This window comes from Diabrotica undecimpunctata, chromosome 2 (assembly GCF_040954645.1).
Source record: "Diabrotica undecimpunctata isolate CICGRU chromosome 2, icDiaUnde3, whole genome shotgun sequence".
NCBI lineage: Eukaryota > Metazoa > Arthropoda > Insecta > Coleoptera > Chrysomelidae > Diabrotica > Diabrotica undecimpunctata.
Genome location: NC_092804.1, coordinates 13,043,867 through 13,054,684, shown reverse-complemented (window position 1 = coordinate 13,054,684; position 10,818 = coordinate 13,043,867). Strand labels below are relative to the sequence as shown.

General features: G+C 30.4%; 1 protein-coding gene across 1 annotated transcript; it reads right to left on the bottom strand.

Annotated features, from left to right (window-relative positions):
* Positions 1-264: 264 nt before the first annotated feature.
* On the bottom strand, positions 265-10,673 carry Phax (phosphorylated adaptor for RNA export). The gene is made up of 6 exons (XM_072522291.1): positions 10,516-10,673; positions 9,994-10,439; positions 7,925-8,070; positions 6,382-6,473; positions 4,134-4,302; positions 265-3,331 (listed from the first exon to the last, which is right to left on the bottom strand). The coding sequence occupies exons 1-6, from the start codon at positions 10,549-10,551 to the stop codon at positions 3,045-3,047; spliced, it is 1,176 nt and encodes a 391-aa protein (XP_072378392.1). The 5' UTR covers positions 10,552-10,673; the 3' UTR covers positions 265-3,044.
* Between the last annotated feature and the right edge of the window lie 145 nt (positions 10,674-10,818).

Here is a 10,818-nt window from a genome sequence, read left to right as displayed (position 1 = left end):
TACTAGAAACCATAAAGTAAAGTTAGGTTAACACTAAACAAATCATCAGCTGTTGCCAATTCTTCTACATCCAGTAAAAGTTATTTTACAATTCCATTGGAACTATATAAAAGTTATTGATTTCTTTAAAAAATCAAATAATTGTCATAAGTTAAGCGCCTTAAAAAACATACGAATATGGTGTTGGCCTGTATATTGATATAAAAGAACAGCAGCATCTAAATCCAGGAATCCAGGAAATAAATAAAATTAAGAAGGATTTGATAAATGTTTTATTTCAATTTATAGATGGTAACAAAACAATGTTAACCCGAAACAAAATTCAAAATTAATGTCGATAGCCGTAAAAACAAATTTTACAAAGCTCTGCCCCAAACATAATAAAAAACATCTAAAACTCCAGATTGATTGGAGTCTATATATTTTACAAATATCGAACAAGATTTGATCATATTTGTGCAAAAATATTAACAAAAATGAATAGAGTATGAAACGTAAAGTTTTCATAAAATCAAAAATAGAAAATAAGGTAAACAATAACCTAAAATATTTTATAAATACATAATCAACTTAAGTGGTCGTTAAGACCTAAGTCTATATCTTCTGGGACAAGAATTTTAATTGTCACATTCTATAAAATGTTAACAAATATTAATAACTGATTGAAATTAAAATATAATATTTGTTAATGTAAAAAATGTACGTTGCACTCAATTTATATCAATTTTTCCATCTACTGAACGTCAGTAAAAATACATTTAACATTGTTATATATATATGAACATTGTAATGTAGACCTCAATTTAGGTTTTCTGAATGAGTGTTCGTGAATTTTATTTCCGATTTATGAAAACTAACAATTAAGATTCACAATTAAGCGTAAAATTGGCGTGGTATGTACTAGAAGTCAGAAATTTTTTAACCGTTTGAGAACCATTATCTTCAAAGAATAGTAATGAATACATACGGCCCTGAAACTATTTTATGGTGGCATTTGTATATTATCTATATATTTAACATGAATAAACCACAATTTTTCTGTTAATTTTAGAACAATTTTTATGGTAGAAATCGAATTATTAAATATAACGTATTTTCAAATAAAATTGTGGTTTATTTTCATTACATAAATACATAATGGACGTAGCCTGGATGTAAGAATTACCGGCAATTATAAAATTGGAACTATTTTATGTGATGTTTCAGCCTCGAGTTTCTATCTTTGTTTGTAAGGAAGTGAAGCTCCGACATAACTAGAACTCTTTTCCCTTAATATAAGACATATTGAGCGAGGATTTCGTCAAACCCAACACGGCGTGTCCCAATGGTATTTCCATAATGATTACTCTATATATACATAGGATAGACATGAATTTAATTAAATAAACAGCGTGGATTCAACTAAGAACATAACAAACGGCAGTATCTTTATAATTAGTGCATCAAAGTTATTCAGGAATACATGGCTAAAGGTTTAATTCATATTCTTATATGTGATAGTCATATATTGATGTAATCGGCAGTGGAAATGTTAAAACCAGTAAAAGTTTATTTAGGACGACACCATGTTTTGAATAAATAGGCAAACACTTTCATCCACCTACAGTAGAAGCGATTTAAACAGTGCCTTCGGCGGCAATTGTTATGTCGTCTTGTCAATGAGAGAGTTAATAGCATTCTTTAATAAAATCTGGGAATCCCTCTGGGAATAATGACTGTTAATTATTTTGTGTGTATTTCTTTTTATCTTCATAAATTATATGAAATCTGATAACTCTGTGCGCAATACAATTCTCACAACCGATGCTAGCAACCCAGTGCGGTCCGGATAATCTGCTGGTGCCTACATCATAGTGGCTTCTATGAAAAGAGAAAGATTTTACGAGCATCCTATGTGAGTGACAGAGATAGAGCTATTTTATATATTTAGTAATACATTTAAATTGAAAATTCGTCTTATGTTGCAGTGGGAGGAAGTGTAAAGTATGGGAGGAGAACAACAAAATCTAACTTTGTAACTAACAAATAAATCAATGTAAAATGTTAAATAACAATAGTAGAATTCAAACTGGGAGTGCAGTACGGCTAAGATAGAGCAATGCTATTCTTACGGAGAATATATGTCAACTAGATGTTCACTTCATCTGACATGTACATACAAGTATGACATAGGACTGTAGCATTTTTTCACTCTGTATATAATCAAAATTTTATTCTAAAAAAGAATTGCATCTCAAAATCTTCGAAGACAATAAACATAATCCAATTGTTTATTTACATTGGCAAATGCCGCTAAGCAAAACCAAATAGACAAGAGAATGTTGAAATCTTTTTGCGTTCGTTTTGGCACTCTGATTCTGATTTTGGCGGCGAGCCAGTCAAGACGTACCAGGACTATCCCAGTATGAGCAACTCTTGGTTTGCTTGAGTACACCTTTGCCCATATACTTGTATCTGTGGCAGTTTTTTGGCTTTTAACTTTAAGAAATCTATTAGGGTTCCTTAATTTCTGATTTATTTCTTGTTCACAAGATGACAAAAGCATGTTCAGCTGCCTGCTTATCGGAGTGGAGTAGAAGCAGTGTCCGCAAATTGTTCGTTTTGAAGCAATTCATCTAGTTATTCATTATTAAAAGACTTCGCATACACTGCAGTCAAAGTGTATAGTAAAACGACCAAAATTCACTGTAACTTTTTTTATTATATTTTTGTTATTTCTGCTAAAGAAAATTACAAGAGCTGACAACGACAACTGCCAAGTACTATAAAGACAAGAAAAACGGAGTATCTTGGATATGTAATTAACGGACTTAAATACCATTTATTTTGCCGCAGTGTACAGAAAAAGTGGAAGAAAAACATTGGATAGGGCGTAAAAAATTACAACTGAAGAAGTTTTTCACACGACAGCCATAGAAAAACACAGTTCTTGGAGTTGTATATATCACATAGAAAATCAACATTCTTATTATTGATTCATAAATCAAAATAAAGCAACAACACTCAATTCGAAACGCTAAATACGAATACCTACGTCACAGTTTTTAAAACAGTTCCATATCTGCAGCACAGCCAAGATCTAGAAAATCATCGTCGTAGCTATTGAGTCCTCCTCTCTCGGTATTCAGTGCGTCGTTGGAGTTTATAACGGGCGATGTAGAGCCTTCCATTCCATCTCTACTGTTGTCGCAGCAATCAGTCTCTGGTGTAGGAGGGGGATTGACAAAGTCTTGATCACAGGTTTCTTTATTCTTCTTTGTTGAATTCGCAGTCGAGAATGCTTCTGCTCGTGTCAGAAGTTCCGGTAATATTCTTGGATTTTGAGCTTGAACTAAAAGACAATGACATTTGTAGATATTTTGTAAAGTTAGAATATACATATAGTATGACTCAGACATCAGTTTGAGTTTAAATAAATGATAAAATTTTATTAATGTTAAACGAAAATGCAAACTATATGGTAAAGGCAACACAAAACCTAAAGATATATCAATTTAATTCATGTAACATGTCTAGCTCAAGGGCTTAACCTTGTCACACGAAATTTTCTACAATGATTTGATAAATAATGTCAAAAAAGTTTTTATAAAATCGCCATTGCGAGTTTAATTTTACAAAGAACGTCTGGGTAAATTCCATTACCTCCTTTACCTGTTATCACGAGATGGGGCACTTTAAGATCATCAGATGTTTAAAAGCACAATTTTTTAATGTGGAGTATTTTCAAAGAATACAAAGTTTTATTACAGAACTAACGGATTCCACTTCAGCAGCACTGGGGGAATGTAAATGCCTTGATCAATAACCTAATTTACCTCAGACTCTAGCACCCATAAGATTACATTTTAAACTTATTGTTGAGGACATAAAAAACTTGAAAAACAAAATTTGACTCTGTAAATCAGAGCGATTTGATTATTTACGTTAAGGAATCTTTTTGTATGGTTAACGGAAACCTAGGCATATCTGTAGGAAATAAATTGCAATATGCTTTAAACAAATACTCAGGATTTTCTAAATTTGGAAAAAGTTGTGAAAGTTCATCAAGGTGATCCTGTAGCATATTGGAGGTAAAGGTTGTATAAAATATTAATTGTCAGAAAACAAATAATAAAAACATGTAAAACACTTACTTGCTTTTTTCCGTTCCAAATTTTTCTGTTTTTGTTTTTTCTTCGTGTACTGTTTAAACCGTTGTCGCTCTTCTCCAAATATTTGATTTTTTTGATCTAACGTAATATGGTAATCATGTCTTACCAAGAACAAGAAAACACCACCTGGTGTTCTTCGACGGGTTTTATTCTGCAAAAAATAAAAGATATCATATAATCAAATAAAAGAACATATACAACTATATAAATAAAAAAAAATTACACAATAGGCCTTTTCATCAGTCGCCATGTTTTTCGTACAGTTAGGATCAATGACATTTAATATATATTACATGTCATATGTCACTGGTCACTGGTTGATAAATTTATAATGAAATATTTATTAAATTAATATTTTTAATTTAATAAAGAAATAACATTGTTTATAAAGAAATAAAGGCTTTGGAAAATTTACAAAATAATATGTACAGTAAAACCTCCGTTAACCGAAATAATTGGGAGGGAGGCCGTTTCGGATAACAAGAATTTCGGTTAAAAATAACATTGTTTTTTATAATATTCTTGAACAAAGTATTGGTATTAAAAAATACTATGAGTTGATTTCGTAATGTTTTCTAATAAGTAAATCCAAAATAAAGTAATAAAATTAAGAAAAATGAAAAAGTTTAACATGCTTTTTTAAAGAAATCTGCTATTTTTTTTGCGTTTTCGTTTGACAACGATGTTTCTCTCTCCCTCCATCGTTAATTTGCAGAACGTCGTGAGTTTGCCTCATTCGATTGTTCGACGAAACGCAAAGCAATCTGAAAAGGACAAAACTTTATGTAATGACAACAAAAATTAAGAATCTAGTCGTGTCCCTAACTAATTAGGCCTACTGTATAAAATTCTTTCCTCTAAAGCATTGAAAATCTCGTCGACGGTCATGTGCTGCCTGTTGCCTCTTGGGTCGTCATCTTCGTCATCTTATATGCTCAGGTTGTCTTGATAAAGAACCATATCAATGATGTCCTGGTCGATGAATTCACGTTCTGAGTCATCAGCTGCTAACCAGTCACTCTTCTTAGTTAATTTCGTCATGTCCCGGCAAATTTTTAATGAAAGGTTTAATTTCTTCTGTCGTTTTCTTACCATTTTTTTCTTCAGGATCGTCAATCAAAATCTTATCAAAAAGTTTGTTCCAGCATTTTTCCAAAGTTGAAGATTTGATCTTGGCCCACGACTCAGCTCACCAATAAAAATGTTTTATTGTTAAAGATTTGAGAATTTCGGGAACACTTTTGGATTAATTCGTCTCCTGTAATAACAGATGTCTTAAGAATGCTTCTATATAATGTCTCTTGAATGTCTCTATGACTTCCTGGTCTAACGACTGGATTAAGCTTGTGACATTCGGTGGCAAAAATCTGACAATTGTCACCATTTTGTAGATTTTGAGGGTGAGGGCGCATTGTCAACAAGCAACAATGCTTTGATAAGAAGGTTTTTTGATTTTAAAAAGGATTTTACACTTGAGACGAATTCATTTTCAAACCATTCTAAAAATAAAGTGGTCGACATCCATGAACTTTTTTGGCTTCTATACCTTAAAATGCCTTTTCGGAAATATCTTTTAGAGCTCTTGGTTTTTGTGATTTCCCAACACACATAGACATCAATTGGTGAGTGAAATTAACGGAATTGTTTACGTTTTGCGACAAACATTTACTTTTTATTGACGAAATTATTGAAACTGTCAGCCGTTTCGGTTAAACGATGTTTCGGTTAAGGGAGGTTTTACTGTATTGTATTAAAATGATTTAGATGGTATATCACTCTTACATACTCTATAACAAAATCGTTTTGTTTCTCCTTTTCGTACAGGTATAAGATTATTTCGAGTATTTCGATTAGCTAATTGAGGCACTTTATTCTTTATTTTCTTATTTCTTTTTTCTTCAATAACTAGGTTTTCTTTGGTATTTTTAATCTTAATTATGTGCTTACATGCCCTTTAATGGTATTTTTATTACTAACCTAACCTAACATGTTTGTTTACAAAAAACTGTATGAAACTATACGAAAAAAAATGGCTGACATTATTTGGTGATGAAAAGTCCTTATTCTTTATCTTATTTATAAAAAAAAAATTAATATCTTACTATTGTCAATTGTCTGGAAATGCGGATTGCGAATTGTTACTAAAAGTTTACTTGTATTTTCCAGTATCAAAACGGTAATTTCTTCAAAAACAGTCCTCATAAATAATTTTGAACAATATTTGACTTACCATAATTAACATTCCGCCTTCTTCCTCGACTTTTTGGGTCTCCTCGAATAAATCTATAGCTTTTTGTTTTCCCATAATATTTATGACACTTACTGAAAATCAACGAAATAGTTGAGTTCCTTTACAAATAATTTTATAAGTCAATAAACTAATACTACACCAAAAAGTAATATCAAAATACACATTTTGTTATAATTCATTAACAATATAATATCAAAGTGTGATTTTAATAGAAAAATGTATATAAATGGATCAACAATGCAGGCTTCAAAAAATCTAAGCGACCATGATGCAAGGAAAACACAGGTGGCAAGTTGCTGTAGGTTCAGTATCTTTCTTTTACAAAACTCCTTGTTCCTCTAGCATTTAATGATGTCAATCTCGCGCTACTAAAACTTCTCATCCAGATAATTACCACACAGCCAACTCTAATAATTTTAAACAACCCTCTCAATAAGATAATAACAAAAGTAAACATTATAATTCTTATCGCCTATCTAATAATTCAACCACTCAATCACAAACAGCAAATAATGCCCAACCATATTTCCAACCAACCCTCTGGAAGATGACAGCTGTACAGAAAAGCTGTACAAGAAAATCCTGAAGTCAAACTTCCATCATAATCCAAGATCTCTCTAGTAAATTAAAAGCTGAAATTTCTCGCAATAATTTATGGATTCATGAAATTTTTTAAGACAATCAAAAGTGAAGATTATGCTCTATAAACTAGGTTACAAAATGTAACTTCAATTTGAATTGTGCAGTCGTCCCAAGAATAATTTCTCCACTCACACAATTTGACATCAATCCCAATGTACTCAAAAATCCATATACCAAAAATCTCAATCCAGCTGACAAATATTTTTATCAAAAATTAAAGAATCTTGATAGGAGCTGACTATTATTATCAATTTCTTCAACCTGGTCTTATAAAATTACGTCACAATCTCCCCACACTCTTTAATACAATCTTTGGATGGGTGTCAGCTGGAAATATTTCAAACAATATCCACTCCAAAGTGGTAGTATTTTCTTTGTAATTGAAAAATGGAATTATAACCTGCTGTATGGAACCACTGGGAATTGGTGGACTGCTTTTTCCTATAAAATGTTGGATTGGAGCGGCAATTAAGCATTCTATAATGGCAATTCTCTCGCCAAGCTGACAGTGTAATTTCATTATTTCAATCATTGCGCAAATTGTATGTGTACTAAGTAAAATTATTTTCGTATGTAGCAGAAAAATCAGAACAAAATCAATCTTAATTAAATACATTTTTGTAAAAAAGTATTTTTATAATAGTGAAACATAAAATAAAGTGCTTTTAAACTCATCAAACATTTTTTATTTCATTTTGACTTAGATCGATTTCAACTTAGATCAATCACTTTGACACTTGAAATTTTTTTAGACAAAAGATTATTTAATCCAAGTCTTTATACTTAGCCAGTTCCAATGTCTGGCTCTTTACTAATTTTGTAGAAAAGGAAACAGTTCAAACAAACACCCTGTAAAATTAAACATATTTTAAGTACTTACAAATTAACTCCTGTTTTTCTTCATTCAATTTAGAGGCAATTTCACTGGCAATCTCTTCTGCTGCATTATTTGGTGTAACTTTTAAGTCAGGTATGATTCTGGTCTCCCCTCTACTTGTATCATCACTAGAAGATCTCTGTACATGTCTAAAATGTGACATTTCAATTAACACTTTACTAAAAAATGGACAATTATTTAATAAAGCATAAGAAATTATTCTTGTCAGTGGTATTCCCCCTAATTCTTTATGAATTTCATCTTTTTCATATTTACAGCACATATTTGCACAAATATTGTTCCATTAGCTATAGAAATTAGGCTTAAACCCATTATACAACAAATATATTTAGACAGTTTTAACATTGTAAGAATCATTGATAATCATTATTGCTATAACGGAGCTAAATGGAATGCTCACTGCAAGATATTTAGTATGTGTTATTTACTGTATCATTACTGCTAAATCATTGCTAATTCTAGTATTAAACCTATCAAATGGTGGGTAATGTATATCAACTTTTCTTTCATATACAAGTCGTGTATTACCTTCTTTGTAGGTTTATTTTTAATTCTAAAACTTTAATTCTTAAAAAAGTTATTTCAGGTAATGAAAATTTATGTAAGGGCTCTATGACTGTTTTGTTTATATTAAGTCTACAATTTTGAGTTTATAGTTTTTCTTTCGTAAAACTTTTGAACTAAATTTACTAAATAAATGTAATATTTTCTAAAAAAAAGCTCCTATGATGTGAAATTCTCTTGATTTGGCCAATCTTATTTAAAGCTGAATTTGATAAGACCAGCAAAATTAAAAAACACTAGTTTACTTGTATTTTCTAATACATTACAAGCAACTATAATGAGAAAAATTAAAATATATAAGAAATTCACACATTTGACTGTTAATTTATTATTTTTTTAAATAGTTATGATAATAATGCTAAATAAGCAATATTTGAAATAATCTATAATCACAAAACATAATTAATATTGTTTTATACAACTCACATAACATATTGTCGTAAGGATCATCAAATTATGTAAAAATTAATGACAACTAAATAATGGAACAGTATGAAGTAACTGCTAAAGATCACACAAGATAAGGCAATTAGGCTGTGAAAACAATGCAGCCAGACACTCAAACAAACGTCAATCTATATTCTGTAATTAATTTCTTGTAAAATTAAGTGAATTGCTATATTATTTTAACAAAATGGTGCTGATATCTCTTCAAATTCAAAAATTTGTGAGTTGGTGATTAAAAATTATTGCAGCAATAAAACAAAACAATCCTTCAGTTGGTGGATGAAATTAATATTCATTTAACTATAGTGTGAATATAATTAAGCATTGTGAGGGAATATGAAGTGTCTTAGATAAAAAATGTAAAAGCCTGGTTCATCCAAAACTAGTTTGTGATAGGAATAGGACAATTGGGAAAAGTTTACCAAAAATGTCAAACAAATACTATAAGGCAACTTACAGTTAAATGGAATCATGTAACTGGATTAATTATGTCAAGGGAATGCTAGCTGTCGCAAGTGGAGACATAAATCTGGATTAAAATTTTATAAAGTTGAGTTACAGGTAACAAATTAAAGTGTACTCATAGTTTAATATATTTTCACATATTAACATAGAGAAAGCATACTCTTCACCCTAAAGGGTGAAATTCTTAAATCAATTCAAATACATAGAACAAATTATAATCCTTTAAATAGTAATTCTGGGCTGAATAATAGTATGAACATAACCCTCTGGTAAATCCTCTTATGATTCTATGACAATTTTCATATATTTTGTAAAGTTTATTTATTAAAAAAACAAATACGGAAAGCCCTAATATACACAAAATAATCAATTTACAACATATTTACTTCTGATTCAGGTGAAGATGAAGTTATTGGTTGGACAATGGTCACCAGTGATGCCTAATTCAAATAATGGTACAAGAATGTTGACCATATCTACTAGTATCGAGAACAATCACTCCATATAACTTTACTAATAAAAAACATGGGAAAAGTTTTAAAAAAATACTGAAAAGAAATTATTTAAAATCCTACCTTAAATTAATGTTATCCCTTTCACTTCTGGTTCTTTTATTATTTGTTCTTTCTTTGACTTCACTAAACCTATTTACATCTTCATCATTGTAGTATCTTTGAGCTATAGTATAATCATATGACTCGACATCTCTTGATCTGTCTTTTTTGTCGACATCACAGTTATCTAGAGTAGCGGCTAAAGTTTCTTCTTGCAGCCTGCTGCTCCATATATCATACCTCTTAGGTCTTCTAGGTCGTAACTGTTGTATTGGTTTGAGGGATATTTTAGGCTTTTTTGTGGCTTTCACATTTGGATCAGAGTCACTATCACTATCATTGGATTGATATTCCTCTTCACTTTCTGATTCTACTTCTATGCGTACTGGAAGTCTCGGTAAAGGTTGAGTTTTTGAATAATCACTGGGTCGTTCCAGAGGAGTATATGAATCTGAGTCATTGGAAATCTAAGATTATATGAATTCAATATTTATTATCAAGGTAGTTTACCGGATGTACTATTACTATTTACTATTTACTTACCTCTCCGTCTTCAAGATCAATTTCATCCTGTTCCATAATTATTAATAAGTTAACAGCTTATCACAGTACTACTTTTCGTTCTCTTAACGAAATAACCTCATAAAAACAAAAAACAAATTTGAAATGTCAATTTTTACCTCTTCCCTCCTTGTCAAGATATCAAACGCCAAATTCTTCTTTCTACAAATTAGACGTTTATTAAAATTATTTCGATGTATGCAGCAAACAAAATTTGTAAATGAAACCAAATTTAAAACAATAGACATTGATTAAAAACTACAGTTTTTTAATCAATTCTATAAA

Bases quoted from the DNA above. Each gene is read 5' to 3' on its own strand.
- Phax (XM_072522291.1), bottom strand. From the start codon at position 10,551: ATGGAACAGGATGAAATTGATCTTGAAGACGGAGAG. The intron at 10,440-10,515 runs GTAAGTAAATAG...ATATAATCTTAG, and splicing joins TTGATCTTGAAGACGGAGAG to ATTTCCAATGACTCAGATTC. The intron at 4,303-6,381 runs GTAAGTCAAATA...TATTTTTTGCAG, and splicing joins AAGGCGGAATGTTAATTATG to AATAAAACCCGTCGAAGAAC.